The sequence below is a fragment of the Larus michahellis genome, chromosome Z, assembly GCF_964199755.1.
Source record: "Larus michahellis chromosome Z, bLarMic1.1, whole genome shotgun sequence".
Classification (NCBI taxonomy): Eukaryota; Metazoa; Chordata; class Aves; order Charadriiformes; family Laridae; genus Larus; species Larus michahellis.
In genome coordinates, this window is record NC_133930.1 from 36,981,601 (window position 1) to 37,001,940 (window position 20,340).

Here is a 20,340-nt window from a genome sequence, read left to right on the forward strand (position 1 = left end):
CTTGGAGGAAAGATATTCCAGACACCTCATCATGCTTCTATGAGCAATGCATATGTTCGTTTGTAAAAAAACATTACTATAACCTTCCAAAGTAAAAAAGAGACTAGTGAGTATAGACATTCGTAAACCCATCCTTTTGGAACTCACCTGGTAAGGATGGGCAAATCTAAACTGCGAAATACTGACTGCTCTGCAGTGCTGCACTAAATTATGGCATATTCTCCTCTGGAGAGGACAGTGAGTTATTTGCACTATGTACTTCAGCTAATAATAATCCAGTGCAGCTAACTTCAGGAGCGCAAATTCCTTATTCTTAGAAAGTTAAATGGAGAAATCTTCTGCTTAGGAAGTTAATAAGAAAATTAATTTCCTAAGCTTAATGGGCAAGTACTTCTGAATGGTGTTTCAGGATAGGTATCTTAGACACTTAACACTGTACATTATGAATACTCTATTCCTCTTCAGCAAATACCCAATTTTAAAGAAGTCACAAAAATATACAAAAAGTTGTATCTATACTGCTGATAATACCCTGCTGTTCTCCCAACTCCCCCTCACTGATCAGTAAATCCCTGCTCTACGAGAAGATTTAATCCTGAAGTTCAATGTAATTATGATGGCCTTCTAATACACGCCTAACCAAAATTTCCTAAGTGTCTACCACAAACAAGCGGACAGGTGAGCTACTACTTACAACACAAATGCCAGCGTTGTACTTGCCTGCAAGCAGTAAAGATCCCTAAGGTGCACAGATATATCATTTCCACTTTTATATGTATCACTTGGAACCTGAGGCCAGGTCTTCACAAGAAACTCAAAGTTCTTAGCTGTCACTTCTTAATTCAGAACTGTCAATGTAGTGGCATCCCAAAATGCACTTTAATTTTTCTTAAGACAGGCCACAATCGAGGTAATATCCACATCCTTAGACTGAGCTACCCTACTAGCTCATCTAGCATCTGAAGGATGCCTCAAAGATAGACCTATAGACCTATATTTCAGTACATTACTTGGTTAGAAACAGATGATACTTCTCAATCCAGATCTCAGTGTTACCTGTTTAGTTCCTCGATAGCATAGTCCTCTAATACAATAATCAAATCACTGTTACTTCTCTCTGGAACACGTTTCACAAAGTCAAAAATAAATACTGATTTTAAAAAAGGAACGATACACACAGAAGGACGAATGGAGGGAGCAGATGCACTTGTACTTGATAAGAGTACTCAAAAATACAGTTCACGATCTGCTTGGTATCAGTATTTCTACTGGATTTCTTTTTGGAGTACATGTGCTTGTTTCTCATGATGAGTAACAACAATGCATACCCACCTCATATAAACCCTGGGTGGGAATTTTGTACTTTTAAACTCTCTTCATAATTATTTAGTAGCTTTAAACAAACTAAGACACGTAATCTGATTGAGTCAAAAAGATTTTTTTTTCCACTATAATAATTTTATTCTTAACCTGCAAATATGGGAGAATTAAAGTTATGCTGAAGGGCCTACAGCTAATCATTGCTTTCCAAGGAGTTTGCATACATTCACAACACTGACACTAACAAACCCGTTAATCAATCCTTGTATTTTCAGTTGTCTCTTCCATTTGTAAAGCTCTACCCCTGTATCTTTTCCAGAATCAGCATGTTTACAAAGGAAGTATCGCATTGTATTGCATTAAAACAGACTCAAAGACAGTAACATCCACTCAAAAGCAAGTTTGTGGCCAAAAAGTGGAAAGCTTTCCTCTTAGAGATGCAATCCACCTACATAAGAAAAACAGAAAGTCTCCCTGCCATTTGTTTACTCCTATGACAAAAGCTAGAACCATGTCGTTGAACAGGCAGAATGGGGGGTTGGGGGGGAGATTTCCTATTTTAAAGCTTTAAAAATGCTCTAAGATACTTTTATTTATAATTTTTCATATGCAACTTATAGCAGTGAGTAACAGTGCATCCCTAAAGAGCCATGCAGCCTGCTAGCCAAGTAACCACTACTCCAAGCTCCTTCCCCCAGCCTCTTTTACATACCCACAGGAGCACAGCTGACAAATGCACTTCTTCAAGGGTGGAACTACATGCGAAGGCACAGGCGATACAGGAGACATGTTTGCTAAGAAAAACAGTTATGGTTCAGGTCTTTCCCAGCAGATGCTCTCTCTACAGGAGAACAAAAGACAACAACAAAACAAAAAAAAAAATCCACCACTCTTCAGTAGCAATCCCTGGAGACAATTAGATCAGAAGATGTTCTAGGAATCTCCAGAAGCAGGGACAGAGCACATAATATTGGTACAGACTGCACTACACATCCCAGCTGAACAGCTCCATCCCTAGGGCAGCCTGCCCAGGTTCCTCTGGTGGCATCCCAACCAGAGCTCTGAGGCCCTGCTTTCACACCTCTTCTGACCAGGGCGTGAAAGCCGTGACGGTAACGCGAGGAACCTTTGTGAAGTCACCAGCACCAAGCTCTAGAGCCTGGTCTGCAAGGAACATGGCTGGGCCTGTTCGGGACAGCCAATAGCTAAGGTCAGACCTTCCAATTCTCTTGCCATCTGACCACCATTACACCAACACGTAAATGGGCTATTAAGAATCAGTTCCCTTTTAGTTGTTAACATGTCAGCAGCCACTTTATAGGTTCCACAACCAGCCACATAACTCTTTTCATACAGTTTGTCAAATTCTGCTTTATAAGGAAGATGTCAAATACAGGTGGAGATCCTTCTTAAAACCTATTTGTAACTGTTTTGGAAGAAAGGAGGATAAAGATAGAACAGAACAGAAAGCCAACTTTACTTAGCAATCCTCCCAAACTCTGTAAACACATCAGGTTAGGGGTCAGTACTTTTACAATAAGAAGTTTATCTGCTGGAACCTCAAATTTACATTCCCACCCCACCACAAGCTCTATTATCAGTTACTTACAACACAATGTCATAAATTTATATCAACTATTTGCAAATAAAGTGGCATTAGCACTACCACAAGTCATGAATTTTTACCTCAGTTTAATACATTTATTCAGTAACATGGCTAAAAAAACAGGCATTTCAGCGGAAGTTTATAAAACAGCAGCCTCTATCAACAGGTAGAGCTGACGGCAATTACCAATCAGAAGTCTCAGTAAGAGAGAAGAATCCAATTAATGTAGACCACCAAGTAAAATCAAGGGGGTGTGGTGTGGTGGTGGAATTAGGGGAAAGACAGTCTCATCAAGACTTTGGTTTTCCGTTTTCTAGGATTACGTCACCTCCTCAACATCTGCTATTTTTGAAAATGCACTTAAAAAGGAATATGTAGTTCTGTACATAAATGATGGGCTGTACATAGAATGCTACTATGGATGACATGAAATTGGAAGAACCAGTGCAGGTAACTGACACTCTTAAACAAGGAGACTGGAATATAGTCTCCGCAAAAAAAAAAAAAAAAATACAGAAAGGAGTGCAACTTCTCCATCTAGGTAGTGCTTGGAGAAGATGGTACACGCTACTCAAGTGAACCACAATTGTGTGACGATGGTTGTGCTTCTGCTTTACAAATTCTGTCCTGATGATGGTTCCATTGTGTCTGGCTCTTTATTCAACTGCTCTATATCTGGAAGAAAAAGCGTATTCGTTAGCATTCTATAACATTCAATTAATTGACAGAAATACTGCTCCAAAAGCGTTTGGCTTACATTTAAAAAAACATATATGAAATAGTACTACTAATTTTGAGAACTGTTCCAAGTAAGGTAAAATCATCTGCTATCAATATGGCCTTAATTTTAAGCAAAAGGTAAATTGCAGCAAGCCTTTGCACAATGTATATATCTCACTACTCCTTGAGACCACCTTGTTGTGTTAAATTCCTAGTGTTCCATTAAATACCACCTGGTTTGGTGAAGTCTTCTGTATAACCATTACTGGCTCATTTTTATTAATGCATTTCAAAAATTGACCTCACATGTAACTAAACATTGCATTACCAGTTAAACAAACTTGACGCTCCTGTTGGAAATGTGGTGAGGGAGCAGGCAGACGAGAAGGCAGGATATTTCATAATAAAAAGAATATTAATGAAGTATTACAGACTATGACACCTGACTGACCTCACAAAAGTTCCAATTACCTGCAACGATTTTCTAAATAGACATATTTGTTTAGAGTAAACACGCTATTTCAAACTAACTTCGTGAATTCTCAAAGTCTAACTTCAGATTACTCTATTGCTAATGCATCTTAAGGCTTTTTTTTTTTTTTTTTTTTTAAATAGCTGCAGATTACCTCAGGAAGTCAGATAAGCACCTTTCCTCCTATCTGCAAGATGGTCATACAACTAAAGGAAGCATGTTTCTTTTGCTTTTATGTCTCATCTTTCATAATGAGTAACATACAAATAATCCATCTCCCTACACTTCCACAATAGGGTTCAGCTATTCAGAGTACCTGATTTATGGTAGTATACCCAGTGGCAGAAAGGACAAAATCTTGCTACTAAAGTACGTGCACACTTACTTTTCAATTGAGCTACTATGCCTAATGGGATATTGTGTACCATTGATGCCATTTCCTCCAGGTGTTGACAGGATACCAGCAAAGATGACAGGGAATATTTTCTTTCATTAAGAGATACTGGAGATGGGACCTTGGTAAATGCTTCATCCAAGCAGAATTCTAGAGGACTGCACAATTTATCTCTTTCTCTTCTTTCTGGTGTAAGACTTTGGTCTGATCTGCTACTTACAGATTCATCTCCATTATGTGTTTGATGCAGCTCCTCTTCACTTCTAGATACAGTCTTTTTCAGCGCTGTATGTGGGCTGAACAGGGAGTGTAGATCTAGCTTTGATTCTTGAATATCCCCGTTATCTTCTGAACCACCTGTTATATCTGCGATGCCTACTACATTGAAACCAGAGTCTGAGCTTGCAGATTTGCGGGTACCCATGTTACCAAGTTCTTCTGGAAATGTCTCACCCAGTATCTGCAAGTGGGAAGCAGAACTTAACAATGGAGATACATTCTGGTTCAGCATCCTATCCATTAAGGAACGCTGAAAGTGGCCTGAAGGTAGAACATTTATTCTACTATTGTTTTCTGAACAAATGTCTGGAGTATTCACGCTCTTCTTTACATATTGAGAACTCTGTTCTGGATCTTCTACAGAATTTACATTCTGTACCGAAATATTTACAATACATTTTAATTCCTGTTCTTCGGTTCTTTCACTCTCTTGCATTCCTGCTGTTTCCAAAATTGGAGATTCAATGATATGACTTACCCTCATCTGCCCTTGAGGTGTAAGTACTGTAGAACTTAATTGGGTCTTCCTTTCTGACAAAAGAGGATCAGACTCAGGTACAGGAGATGCAGGGATAGAGCACACGAATCCAGAATCTGCCGCCTTCTGCATTATAGGTCTAGCATCCATTGGAGCTTCGTCTATCATTACTTCAGCTGGGGGCAGCTCTCTGACTGATGAGCCCTCAGTTTGAACAGCTTTTCTCCATGAGCTTCTAATTTCACTAACTAAATGGAACAAACCAAGGTAAAATTTTAGTAATTTCATACGCTCAATCAATCTGTTTTTCTGCTGTCCCTTCAGTAACATAAGCAATCCAAGAAGGAAGATGTATAACTGCTTTATATTATTTATGCTTAGCCTTCTTCCTCAACACAAAAGAGATTCTACACAGAAAAAAAGAAGTCTTTGTTAAATCAAATTCACAGTATTCACATCTTATTAAGCCTGCATCTTACTACACCTACTGTATTGTGTTACAGAGGGAGCTGTATTAGGCAATTCTATGATTAGGATAACTTGCACCTTCACTGAAATAATTATCTTTTACTTCTTGTGTGACATATGATTAGCTCATTGACATTGTACATTCCTAATCAACAAGTATTATAGAAACAGAGTTTTAGACTTACGCAGATTTTCTGGAGTTCGGGGAATTTGTTTCCTTGTTAAAAATGGGTTAAAAGCCAGTGTGCTTAAGAGATCTTCTAATGCCATTCTTTTTCCTTCACCACTCTGAGGTGACTCAGACATCACTGTTCTTGCAAACTGTAGCATGTTAGAGAAGGACAAATCCCAAGAAAGCAAAATTATAACCTCTTTATTTCTGTCAGTTATGGCTCGAAATAAATCCCACTCTCAAAATGATCTGAAGAGTCTGGAATCTCCCAATTCTCCTTTTGCCTTTTACTACTTAGGCGCACAGTGACTACAGTGTACTACAAACACAAAATGGAGATGGGACTGAAATCAGAATTCTAATTCTAAGTTCCCTCATCATCTATGAATCCATCTTTAAAATAAGAAAATGTGCTGAGATAGAATATATTTGAGACACTAATCAAGATCTGCATAAGCATGAAGACTAGAGCTCTATTTACATAAGTACAGCATTTTAGCAGATGAAAAATAATTGTACCATTTCAGCGAAAGATGCAATTTTCTTTCCAAATCAAGCTGAGGCTCATTTTACAGCAACTCTTGTGGAAGAATTCCTTAAATCTTAAATAAAATACCTGAAGGAGGAAATATTTAAATTCCTGCTTAGAATTCCCAAGCCCCTGTTAAATATTTAACCTGCATAACTTAGGAATTCAACACTCCTTTTTGTTTCTGAATACATGCAGTGTTTCACAGGTTAAAGTACGATGGGTGATAAAAATCACACCGTGATTCTACTGAAAGTGCTATTAACTTTATCATGATTTATGAGCGTAATAACTGCACAAACTCCACGCTTTCAGGGTGTACTTAATTGGGCACCCCTAAAGCTCAATGAGACTGATTACTAGTTAGCAGAAAAAAGTAACTTTTGACATATGCAGATTACAAGTGGCATTTTATGATATAATTAGTAATTTGTTCTCTAAGCTTAATGACCATTTATTTAAATTACAAACAAAAGATTTAAAAATAACTTTTCTAACCTCTTCTGCCAGTTCATCTCTGGCTCTCTTAAGAGGGTCTTCTTTTTTGACAGGAGACATTGTCTGAACAACACGATCACCTGCATTCTCTGACATTTCCGAAATGGCAGATTCATCGTTTCCATTTTTTAAGATCTTTGGAGGCATGGGCGTCTTTTCCCCCTTGCAAGTCTCAATAGGCAAGTTCTAGAGCAATACACAGGAATTATTAGAAGTTTCAAACTCAAGTGTAGGGAAACTGCTGTACAAATTCTGAACAGCAATGGCCTTAGTGTTTAATTAATAAAAATATTTCAGTCTTAAATTCTAACTAAACACAAAATATTTTTACAATCATATTTGAAGTAGAACATAAGTAATGGCTAGGAGAAGTGTTGCACAGAACACAGGTGACTCATCTGCAACTACCTTCAACACGCTACAGTGAACAGTTGTGCAATGGACAACTGTACATCCAAGTTGCTTTTAGGCCACATTATAACACAACTTAAGTTCACACACAACTTAAAGAAACATCAAAGTCTGACCACTGGTCACACCAAAAAGCTTGCTCAACAAGCAGGCACTCAGTCAGACACTGTACGTTGTACTGGAAATGAGGCACAAGCGCACCTACATCCTACTGTCCTTTCCTAAAACTTAATGAAGTCCCTAGCAGTTAGCTTTTACACTTTTACCGGGCTGATTCAAATATGTGAAAATATTACTTTAAAAAAAAAAAATAAAAAAACAAAACCCAAAAAAACACAACCCTCACCCCTAAATACTAAGTCTAAGCTTCAATCAATGTAAAAAGCAAGTATCTTGCATTTAACTTCTTAAGACAGTTAGGAAATTACAGAAGAATAACCTTTTCAATTAACACGTCTCTGTTTTCACATGCTGTTGACAACTCCAAAGGCACTGAAGAGGTCCTTAGGGGGATGGGGGAGAGGTGTTAAGAAAAAAAAGAAAGATGCTTTAGAGACAAATTAAACAAGCGGCATGCAAGTCTTAAAAGCCCATTATATATTGTGTGCCCCGTATCTGTCCGTTACGATTTCCCTCAATTCGTCCCGGTCATCAGAAGGCAAGTTTACTATAGGGAGAACACGTGACAATTAGAGCAGATTTAGCCCTAGTTGTGTATCAGCCTCCCAAAATTAATAAATTATGAACGTTTTCCCTTCCTTGATTACCAAACAGAAAAAGAAGGGATTTTGTGATATATTTTGTAAACAAGTCTTCTGTATTCTGCAATCAAAGATAACTGAAAAGCCTTATACACATATGATAACGTTCTTTTCCCTAGATATTATTCCTCTGAATCACCTCTGGCATCCACAGGTCTGTTCCTATATGAACTTACTGATATTTAATAATCACCCGGATACCAAAAACTTGAGTCTTACCACTTCTGATGAGTGTAGTTCTAATTGCATGGCTCTCTAAAATATAAGGTACAGTCCTTGTTTATTAGGAAGAACATACCTTAAAACATTACTATTTGCTGTTATCTGTCTTTAGAATCAGAAGCAGACAAAAATCCATGCTGTATGAAGTCACTCAGAGAAATTCAGGCTTTAATTGTTAACTACTTGGACCCTTTGAGAATTACGTGCAACTACATCTACTCATGTTTAAGTATAGGACAGCCTTCCTTTGCTAACTCCCTTTCTCTCCTAGTAGGCAACTTTCAAATATCTGTAGGGGTCATATTATGAAATACGGTGTTATTCAAAAGGTCACGAAACCTTCCTGGACTAAGTAAATTACAAACAGGACAAAACTTCATAGAATACCATTGTTTTGTCTTCTATCCTTTGCTGGAACTGTAGTAAGAGAAGCTACAAAGTGATTTTAGAAGATTCATGAGAACAGCCTTGTTGAGGAAGTTTAGCACCATAATTCTGCTTGGGAGTCTGGGGTTTTTGTTTTGGTTTGCGTTTAGTTGTTTGGCTGTCTTAAATACAAAAGAAGGGCTCCTGTGAATGTCTGTTCTTTCATTCTCAGGCTATACTGAACATATATGCCTGCCTCAACACAGCCTGAGAAACAGAATTCTCCGTTTTCTCCACCTGGCTCTTAAAACTTGAAAGAATGTAGTTGAAGAGCGAGATAAAAACCTTGCAACTTGGCTGCTGCACATCCTATTCAGCAGCAAATAGTTGATCTGTTGGTCACAGGTGGAGAAAGCGGCACATCAGGTATATGTAACATGCAAGGAGTGGGCTACTGAATATTCCACTAAGGATCAAGAGATAGATATATTCAACTCCCAACAAGTAAATGTGTATTTTTCCACTGCTTTTTTATCAATTTCTCATTAACATCGTACCATCTTGATACTTGTGTTGGCTTATCCATCGCAGTTTTCAACGCCTTATCATCTTTCTCATAATGTACTTCACAAACAGAGTCACAAACATCTAGAAAAGCAAGTGAAGTGATTTATTATTGCTTCCTTTTTTTTTTTTTGCTCAGGCCTCCCACGTGATGCAAGTGACTCAGACCACTTCCTTAGATTATTCACAGGTTATTTTTCTTGAAATGTTCATGAAGTATAAATTAATACATAAGCACGACAGTGAAATCAATCCTTTTGCTGCTGACATACCACATGCAGCCACAGATGCAGACAGCACCTATTTTTGTTATTCCTGACTGCATCTTCAAGAGGCGCGATTCTATCTGCCGCCCTGCACATATCAATCATACATTCCACCTTTCTCCAGACTACAATCCCAGCCACAGGTCATCATTATTGCCTCCTCTCCACATACACATCAATTGTATGGCACGTCAACTCCACAAAGCAAAATTCCACCCATGTTTTCCCCACCATCTTCACATGTGTTTATCCATAAACATCTCTGTGGACACACTCATCCCTCTGATTAACAATACCTCAGTCTGAGCAAGGCAAGGCACACCATAAGGAAGCGTTCTGCACACTATCAGACTGAGTACAGTACATGTACCTCACCTCAAGACTGTCTACAACAGTATCTGTTTTGGCACATCATTTGGATAAGCAGCTGAAGTTCTCTACCAACCCTAAGTTTCAGCTTCCGCTAACATAAATGGCATTATTTCCTTTCGTATTCACCTCAACACCACCCCCAAAATCCAAGGCTCACTTCAAGAAGTTAGGTGAGGTTAACTTTTTTTTTTTTAAAAAACTTACCATGTTAACGGGCATAAAGTTAGTTTTCTTAGCAGCTGGATTTTCAAACATCTTAACCACAGAGTAGAGAGAATTCCACAGACACCAGTTTGTCTCAAGCTTTCTCACATTATCAGAAGTTCACAGCATTAATGCACAATGCTTTAATCTTTGAAATTTTTAAGGCAAATGACCTTCCATTTGCAGTTCTGTAGGCTTTCCCTTGCAGCTTCTAGCCTTACACCTACATATCCTCAGACTGCTGAAGCAGTGCTTTCACCTTTGTAACCAAAAGGATCTTCTCCCTATTGCTTTGCACCTTGAAATTCCAACATACGTCTCCTATGTCATTTTTCCTGAAAGGGTCTGCAAATGACATATGATTCAAGCTGTCCTCTCCCTTCTTTTCCACCCTTGCTGTGTAGCTTCTAATTTATAACTCTATACCAGGGACAGTCAACACTTGATCAATAAGCACTACCCTGTAAAATACAATCAACTCATCAGCCGATTAGTATGTGCAACAGCCATGTCTGATCAAAGTGAGCTCTGTTCAGCACTGTTAACCTAATGACCGAAAGCAACAAACACAGAGACCAAGTAAGGTCCTGATCAAATGGCACACAATTACTGTGGAGTCAGCATTTCAGAATGCACCAGGGGACAATGTTTACCTGGAAGGATGCCTTCAATTTCTTTTCCCAGATGGCCAGTGGGAAAAGATCTATCTTCTTTCTCTCTTGCTTATTACTCCTCTAACCTGAACCAACTTCTACTGGTAAAGTGAATGTATTCTCTAGAACTCATGAATGAACCTTTGTACGTGGAAATCTGTCTTGACATTCTTCATGCAAGAACAACAAAATACCAAACAGCTCCAGCATTGCTTTTTTGCCATACCAAAAACCTCAGAGAATCTTTGAGATACAAGCTTCAAAAACGTAGGGCAGTTGTGGCAATGAGTCACTCAGAACCAGATTATCAGAAACTATCAAAGATACTTGCAAACGCAATCAAGGAGTCTTTCTGACTCTAAGTAACTTTTAACAATTGTGGCAGGGAGAAGAAAAAGAAGCTTCTTCTGTTCACCCACCTGAAACTGATACTAGATGCTGATAAAAGATGCTATCCTCATCATCTTCTGCAGGATGAAAAGAATGGGGTGGTGAAGCTCTTAACAAAGGAAGTACCTTTCAAAAGAAAAAAAAAGTTACACAAGCAGGCTGAAAAAAATCTGCATATCAACTGCAATTAACAGATAATTATTTACAACAGGTTTTCTGCAAACCAGCTGTCAGACTCAACATGAAACTTTTCTCTCTCTGCTGGGTAGCTAGGCAAGGGTATAACCTCAGATGCCTGCATCAGTGAGAGCATCAGAATGGAAATTATTGTTCATTCATCAAGCAGATGACTTTAAAAGGGGAAAAAAAGAACTCAGCAGACGTTCACACTGACAGCACACGAAAGCTCAGTTTCCAGAGGGATGGACAGGGATAAAACCAGAAACAACTAGCTTGCTGTTATGCTGATGTACTGTCTTGACAAGATGGTTCCATCCCCCATCTCAAATGAAGACACCAGTTATTAAGTCAAATTTATCTTCTTTAAGGAAGACTACTTCATAAAGCAGTTTCTGCTATATTGTGCTGGTTCCCTAACCTTACATATAAAGCTTAAGTGTCACAATAGAATACACCATCTTTGACATACAACCTCCCTCACCTTCACCCCTTCTCTTCCCAGAACCAGATAAATCGAACCTTACTTACAGGATCCATCTCTAACATTAAGTTTAAAGGACACCGGTCAAGAAAGCTTTTCCACTTTACTTCCCAGTCTTTCTGTTCTCTAGAAATACGTTCACTCCCTGACATACAATGCTGTTGCTTTAACTTTAGCCTGTAACATATAAGCATGGAAAAGGAACATAACACATCTGTTGTTGGAGATCACAATTTTGCATAAAGATGAAGAGTATTATGCGTTCCCCTTATACTGCAAGGTATTTGCTATCTATCAACTTATTCGTGCATTTGAGCATGCACTAACTTAAATTCACAACCTAAAAAGCAGCTGCTAGATAGTTTTCATGTTTCTTACAGTAGAATTGGGAGAACTATACTAAAATACATACACACAATGAGATACACACTTAAACTTTCCCTAAGCCAGTTTCAGATAAAGTTTTAAAATCCCAGAACCAATTAACATAACAACAAAAAAAAAAAATAAAAAAATCAAGCGTCAGCTAGCAAACAAGTTCCTCAGGAACAAAACCTAATAATGAAGCAAGGGCAAAAAAATTAAGTTACCTAGAAAAGAATCTCAGTTAAAAGTTACATAGATAATCCAGACAAATATGATTTTCCCAGAGGCAAAGGAAAGACTGAACCAACACGTTCTCACTATAAATTACATTATTTGAGAAGAGACTCCAAGGCAGGAACACATCATCCTTGGACTACAGAACAAGCAACCAGAGAAAATTTCCAGACACTTACCTGATTGCTTTCAAATTCTGTAGTTCTTCTGCGCATCCCATAGCAATATTTTCAATGTAATCAAGTTGTGGTGTTAATTTAGATTGACAAATTTCATCTCTCAGTGTCCTCAGGGCTTCATTTAATAACTGAATGACAGTTAAGAAATTCAGGTTTTCACCTTCATATACATTTCCTGACCAACACTTGAAGTATAGCAAGCAAGAAAAAAAAAAAAAGATTAGTGAACAGCATCAATATCAGAATGTTATGTCTTCTGTAGTCAGAGCAGGGATATAAAGCTCCACATTTTGATTCAGTTCCTGATTGTTTCATTTTTCAAAAAACACCCTAGATTTAAGCCTCAGGTTTGGTTTCTAGAATCAGATGCTTAAAAGCTGCCTCTAAAGCCACATGAACTAAGAAAAACTTCAGCTAATGAGGTATTCTGTTTAACCACTGCCCCAGAAGACGTGGCAGGCCTAAACAGTACCATATACCACACACTGGAAACAAAAGCCCATTATTTAAAGCAATAGTTAAACTGGTCAACCTAGTTTTAAAGTCTAAACAACAAAATAATCAAGTACTAATTAGGTAGACTTACCAATGCAGTTATTCAACTTAAAAAGCTAATGGTTGAAACATAACTAATACAAAACAGCAGCATAATAAACTTTTACATACAAATTAGACATATCTTCTCCATCCTTCAGCAATCTTCTCTTACAATCTGTGAAGTACTGCTAGGTTTTGTTAAGGCATCTAATTACACACCTGGGGACTTAAAAAAATACAGCGTAGTAAGGACAAAAAATTACTTACTTGGTGTACGTCACTTTCAACTCTGTGAGCCAACACCCATGGAATTTTGAAAACAACATTAGCTCCGTCTAAAACATACTGGCCAACACGACCTCCAAGTACATAATCCACAGCTTCCTTTTCCTTTGCCAGAGATGTAAGGATTTCCATTATAAGTGTCCACATACTGCGGACCTTAACAGGCAAGAAGGACAAAAATGGTATGTTAAAATGTTTGCCACCTATAATGACAGAGTATCAAAACAGCATAAAGGCAGATGAAGATGCTTAGCATAATCACGGTAGACAAGTGGAAATAACAGTATCTGAAAGTAAATGTTGCAGAATGTGAGAAGAAACACAGTACAATGCATCGGCAGAAAAAAAAATGCTCACCTTTTGAATTCTCTCAGTTTTGTCATTTTTGCTCTGGTCATTTTGTTTCATCCTATATGCACATGCAAAACAAAAGTTCAAGTGGACTACAATGAAGTTATAGTTCATATTTCATCAAATTGAGTAAGAAATTTATTTTTTATATGCTAACTTAGTTACAAGGAAAAACACTTACTTGGAAGACTGTATCTGCAGGACTTCATATTCAGAGTTTATCTGCTTTATTTCTTTAATTAAAAGCCTAGACAAAAAGTTAAGTTACAACAGACTTCTAAAAAAATTGAAGTTCCTACTCTGCTATTCTCAGAATTCCTTACAATCACTAAGCAGTCATGTTTACTGTTTCCAAATTTGCATACCAAGGCAGTTTTGAAACAATGCCAAAAAAAAAAAAAAAACCAACAAACAAAGCCAAAACCTTATCCTTGACTTCCTCACCATGACTTTGTGCAGAAAGACAGCCAGCAAAGCAACTAAGATATCTGGAAATTAAGCAATTAAGCTGTTGCTTACTCTGTTGCAATGGAACACCTTTTATAGACACATGAACAATAATGAAGTTACTAGAAATGTATATTACCAATATAAACCTTCAAATATATTCAGCAATTGTCCAGTATCCAAATCCCTCAGTTTCAAAACACTAGAGAACAGAATACCGGAGTACAAGCAGCTGGATCACCAAAGTTCTTTTGCCAAAGCACTTTTATTAAATTTTTCAGTATGTAAAAACACAGTGGCCTGATTTTCAGAAACACTGGATGCCTGAATCATCTTGAATTCTAAATGATCTTCAGAGTTCTAATGCCTTGTTGAGAGTGAAAAAACTATGGAGAATTACATTTTTGAAGGGTACCACTCATAAGTTAAGCACGAGCATTAACACTTCCCAAGCAGGGTGAAAGGAGACACAGAATTAGAGAAATCAGAGAGGTTCAGCAGACTTTGACCTCTAGAAATCGTATTGTTGAGCCTTCCACTGAAAGCAGAGCCTTCAAATATGTTACTCGTGGTCCTGTCTAGTCAAGTCTTGAATGTTCCAGCAAGGGAGACTCCACCACTTTCCTGGGCAACCTGTTCCAGTGTTTAATTGTTCTCACGTAAGTTTTTTTTAATTTTTTTTTCCATCCAGATGGAGTTCTCCCTTAAGCACCTTGGGCCTGTTGGCTCTTGTCTTGTCACCATATATCCCTTTAAAGAGAATGCCTCCATCTTCTCTACAACTACTTCTTAGATATTGGAAGATTGTGATTAAACCCTCTGAGCTTTGTCTTCCTCAGGCTACAGCTTTTACTCCAATGCATCAAGTTCTCCAACCGTCTAACCACTGTAGTCCTCTGCTAGAATCTCTCCTATCTTTCAATCTCTCTCCTCTACTGGGGAGACCAAAACTGAACACAGTATTCCAGGTGTGGCCTTAGAATTGCCAGGTAGAGTGAAATACATCTCTTGATCTGCTGGATGTGCTTCTTTTCATACAGCCCAGGAGGCTGTTGCCCTTCTTGGCTACCAAGGCACACTGCTGACTCATACTCAGCTTGTGGTCCAACACTACTCTCACCTCTACTCCCCATCAAATCACTCCCAAACCTGTGCTGCTGTTGGGGATTATTCCATCCCAGGTGCAGGACTTCACCCTGATCTTTGTTAAACCTCACACAGTTCTTGTTGGGCAAGTCTCCAAACCCAGCAAGGTCTCTCTATGTAAGGCTCTTCACTCCAGTATACCTACCATTCCTCACAGTTCGGCATCATCTGCAAGCCTGGTGGGTTTGCATTCAATCCTGTCATCCATACGACTTACAAAGACAAGGAATAGTGTAAGACCCAGTATCAGCCCCAGAGAACTCCACTCACAATCAGTTAGACTTTGAGCCACTACAACCCTTTGGGCTCACTCCTTTAGCTGTTGGCAGTTACAACTCCAGAAAAGTTTCTGTTACTTATAAGCAGCGAGTTCAACTCAGCACACCTAGTGACTGCATTACACAGTCATGCTCAATGAACTCCAGTTTCCCAGATTGCTAACGCACCACTGTGCTGCTTTCCCAGCAAATATCAGGGTAAACTGAAATCCTCTATAAGGATGAAGGCCTGCAGGTCTGGGGTGTGTCTGATCATCTTAAGAAGGCCTCATATACCTTTCCTGGTATAGGGGAAGAGGTGTATAGCAGACACTTACCATGAGGTCTCACTTGATGCTAAACCCTCTGATCTTGATCCAAAGGCATGAAAGAGACCAGTCCTGTCGTACAGTGCTACATGCACTGAAAATGCTCTTTTACCTACAATGCAACTCCTCCTCCCTTTCTGACATTTACTGAACAGCTTGCAACTGCCCATGACAGTGCTGCAGTCACGTAAACTATCCCACCCAAGTTCTGTACATTCCAATGACGTATAACTCTGTACCTGCACAGAAAGTTCCAGTAATTGTTGTTCCAAACTTGGAATGTTTCCCATATACAAGCATAAAGAATAGCATAATTTTGGTGAAATAATTAAGAATTATGTAAATAAAATGTGTCCCACAGTGATTAAGCAAAGACCAAATGTTTCATCTTGAGACAGTTACATAAGATATAACCCTTCAAATGTTAAGAAATCATAGTGCTATATGTGAAGAATTCCCTGATCAATGTTAAAGCCCAAGTAACCGTATCTTCCAGAATACAGCATATCTTAACGAAGAACTAACTTTTTAGACTACTACGCTTCACAAAAGACCCTACAAACAGTAGAACTGTTGATTAAAAGAGGTAGAGGGGGAAAAAATGATGAGAGGCTGATCAGAACTCATGATGTAAAGCAGATGCAGCCTCCTCAAATCCTTTTAAAAACACACACATAGAAGAGTCAGCTTTTATGAAGACTCCATTTCTTTAAATGCATTACTTACTGTTTTTTCTTGTTATATTCTCGCATAACAAAATCTTCCTTTTGAAAAATTTGAAGAAGCTTATTGTATGCAACTCTACATCTCGCACTTGCCATGTACATATCCTCAGGTGTCAAATTTACAGCTTCAGCAAAAGGTATACCAGTGCCTAAATGAAAGTTAATGTTTGGATTGCATCATTCACTTCTAGCAAATAGACAGCTTCCTAATCTACCTAGTTTGAATTGAAAGAATCATATCCAGTTGCCCATTTTACCAGGGCTGAAATACAGTATGCAGTGTACTGTCTTTCTTGCCAGTTCCTTCTGTTGTATACATTTTCATTCCATCACTCTCACTCTCTTTCCGTATTCTTTAGGTCACCAAAACAATACAAGATGCCTAGAATAAGCAGTTCTGATCCTTCAGAATTCCACAAGTTGTGAGAACGGGTAGAGTGGTGCAATACTTTTGGACGAAACCATGGCTTGTGTGTTTAACTGTGTACAGCATTACACAGAGGAACCTTGGAGTAAGGCCCATAAAGCAACAGAAAGCAAAACAATCTGCACTGTTCTACCAGCAGTAGCTCTATGCAAGTACACAGAAGCCTCTGAAAGATTTTGAGCTGAGCAGCCAACTCAGAGCTACTTAAAGCTCTCAGCATATATTAAAGACTTGACAGATTCACTGTCAAACATGACAAATGAAGCATTTTTATTGTTCCATTACAGCTTACCTAGAGAGTTCCTTTTCATGTCCACCACCACTGCATGTCTTGCAAACTGATACATTAGGTGAATAAATTTAGGACCAGTAGGAAAAATAAGTGTAGAAGCTGGAAATTTCGGAATACCGCTTTTGTCTTCTTTCTAGAAAAGTTAAGCTGGTTTTAAACACAAAACTAATCTAAGAAATAAGGCCTAAGCAACAGCCTTCAAACATTTAGCTGAGTACCAAAATATTGCCTACTTGCTAATAAGGCTGATGCAAAGCTCAACTACTATGCCACTACAGCTGACACCTACTCTCGTCAGCAGAAGAGACTAAAACTTTTTGAATGTTCCCCAAACCATCCCTATCTCTGTATGCAAGACATTTTCAATGCAAAGACTGAAATCGGTGCTGGCTAAACGTTACAAGTCTCTGCCCTCCTCACTCCTAACTGGTAATCACTATCTTTGAAAAAACATTCAAGTTTTCTTTCATATTTTCTACTGAAGTCACTAATCAGTGTACTTTGTTGTGCTTTTATCTTACTCAAAGATATTGCATTGTTGGCTTTCACCTTGTCCATTACTACTAAAAAATAAGTGTTCCAGTACATAGAGACTTGATTTCTAGAACTATCATTAAAACAAGAACAGCATGAGAAGATAATCTAACAACCTATGATATCTGACGAAATCAGTTTCAATTTGTCTCTTTTCCTTTAGAATGCTCGCCTTAAACTTTAGTCCCTTTCCCCATTTATAAGAACAATTAACACTAACACTAAAAAAAGTTTTTCATGCATCTGAAACCACTTTCACAATAATAAACACCTTCCCAGGCAACTTAAGCAAACATCTCTCAAGTTGAAGAAAATTATTCTCACCCAGAGCTGAGGAACCCTCCAGACTTCTGTTTAACCAAGTACCATTATTCAGAAGCTAGCCACGGCAGTTTTAAGACTTAAGTCTCTGTCATCTAAATGCCACCATGCCACAATTTTTTCTTCAAACAAGTCTAAGATAAACTATGTGAAACAAGACACAAGGTAAAACTAAATTCTTTGATAAAACAACTTCATTTAAAACTCTTCTTTAAAAGCACTACATATTCTAGGAAAAAAAAAAGAATGAGGTCACAGAAACCAGTAAAGCATCAATTTCCACTCTTTGTAATACTCACTGCAATATCTTCTAGCCATAAACAGCACTGCTTCTTAAATTCCCTTCCTACTGGAAGGGAACTGTATTTTTCCATTTAAAAAGGATGCGGAAAAAGAAGAAAAAAGAAAAAGCAATATCAAAACACATTCAAATATTCAGTTATCTATTAACTACTATAAGAACAAGACTAAAACAAACATTTCTTAATGGTGCTTCCTGGAGGAGCCACAAAATGAGTGCATACAGCCTAGACCAAGAATAGGTAAGTGTGTTAAATGATAAAGCTTTCTTGCCATAATAGGTTAATAGCAGACTATCTGAGAGACAGCTCAGTCTGCAGCTCTTTTCAACTCAGGAGAAGGGAGAGGGAAAAAAAAAAAGGGTCAGAACACTGACACTTTTTGTATCGCTAGTCTTCCTCCATCCATGTCTTCAATGTGCAAGCTAAAATAGCTCTCAGCCATATGATGAAAAACATTAAGGAAGATGGGGTTCTTGCCATGTTGAAGATCCTGGCAGCAACCCATAACCAGGAAATGTTACTTGCTGTTTTGTCAAAGAAATGAATGGGTAAGGTAGATTACTTTGCAGTTATGAAAGTTCTTATCAAACTCACCGAGTTACAGACACTATCAGAAACAATTTTAATTAAGGCAAGTTTTCTGATACATTACAGAATTGTGATCAAGAAGAAATAAATTCTCTGACTGTATGTTCTTTTTCCACAGCATTCCCCGAGAGACCACTTTCCCCCCACTCCCCTCAGCAACTGCATAATCCACACTCTTGGTTATGTGCATAGAAGTAACCTCACAAGACAAATACTTACCAGAAAACTTCTGCTGCACGGAACTGATCCAGTTTAGCAAACAAGAAGAGGGCAACAGTGTGAAACCCTGTGATGTTCGGTTTCTTAAACATTGTCCTAATACACAAATAAACAGCTACATCAGAATTAGTTAGGATACTGAATTTACACAACATTTTTACTGGCTGCTTAAGATTACAAAATACTACTTTATATTAAAGTGTTAGAAGTCATACATTGAATGCTTTATTTTCTGACTAGTTAAAAACATACATCTTTCAGCTCATTCAACAAAGTTGAAGTGATTTCAGTGAGAGCGGTTTTTTTCCTCAAAATTAGTTTCCAAACCAGGAGTGACAGAGCCAACCCGCCCATTTTCGCCATAGGACTGCGTGGAATGTATCGACCGAAGAGCAGGAGTCATGACTGCTTCTGGCTTTCACTTCTTCAGACACAGATAACACAGGCACGACAAGGGCACCAGGCTCCTCGGCGGCCACGGCGACACACCCCCCCCACACACCCCACCACCCCCTCCTCTTGAGGCGTGCGCTCCTGGGCGAAACAGGGAACCCGCAAAAGTCCCTCTCGCCCCCCGCCCTCTACCTTCTCCTCTTTCCCCGGCTTCTCCTTCGGACTTACGGCCCCACTTCGACGCCGCTGTCGGCAGCCTTCGGATCGAAGCCCAGGGCCCGCAGGCAGAGCCAGAGATGCTCCCCCTCCCACTTCGCATACGGAGTGTGCAGCCCCGTACGGGACACCCGCCCAGGGACGCAGGACGGCCGCGGGACGGTGTGGGAAGAATAGAGCCGCGGGTTGGTGCCGGAGGAGGAGCGGGGCCGCGGGTCGGTGCCGGAGGAGGAGCGGGGTCGCGGGTCGGTGCCGGAGGAGGGCCATTGCTGGCCGGACCGCGGCAGAGAAGCACCCGCCATTTTCCCCAGCCCGCCAAAAGCTCCCGCGCTCGGGCCTGCCAACGTCACAGCCCCAAAGCCGCGAGACCTCCCGTCGGCCCCGAC

General features: G+C 39.1%; 1 protein-coding gene and 1 non-coding gene across 6 annotated transcripts; both read right to left on the bottom strand.

Moving 5' to 3' along the window:
- Nucleotides 1-1,895: 1,895 nt before the first annotated feature.
- HAUS6 (HAUS augmin like complex subunit 6) lies at nt 1,896-20,340 on the bottom strand. Of its 5 annotated transcripts, none has more exons than XM_074569171.1 (18): nt 19,967-20,340; nt 19,346-19,441; nt 18,536-18,596; nt 17,382-17,514; nt 16,664-16,811; nt 13,940-14,005; nt 13,765-13,816; nt 13,390-13,563; nt 12,586-12,770; nt 11,854-11,983; nt 11,175-11,271; nt 9,254-9,344; nt 7,787-7,850; nt 6,937-7,122; nt 5,923-6,058; nt 5,270-5,517; nt 4,733-4,972; nt 1,896-3,601 (listed from the first exon to the last, which is right to left on the bottom strand). In XM_074569171.1, exons 1-18 carry the CDS (start codon nt 20,254-20,256, stop codon nt 3,596-3,598), a joined length of 2,403 nt encoding a protein of 800 aa, XP_074425272.1. In that variant the 5' UTR covers nt 20,257-20,340; the 3' UTR covers nt 1,896-3,595. The 5 variants fall into 5 exon arrangements, with proteins under 5 accessions (XP_074425272.1, XP_074425268.1, XP_074425269.1 ...); XM_074569170.1 differs by having other exon boundaries at nt 2,994-3,601; nt 4,504-4,972; XM_074569167.1 differs by having other exon boundaries at nt 2,673-3,601; nt 4,504-5,517; nt 19,967-20,328.
- On the bottom strand, nt 7,946-8,075 carry LOC141736615 (small Cajal body-specific RNA 8). Its single transcript, XR_012585027.1, has one exon.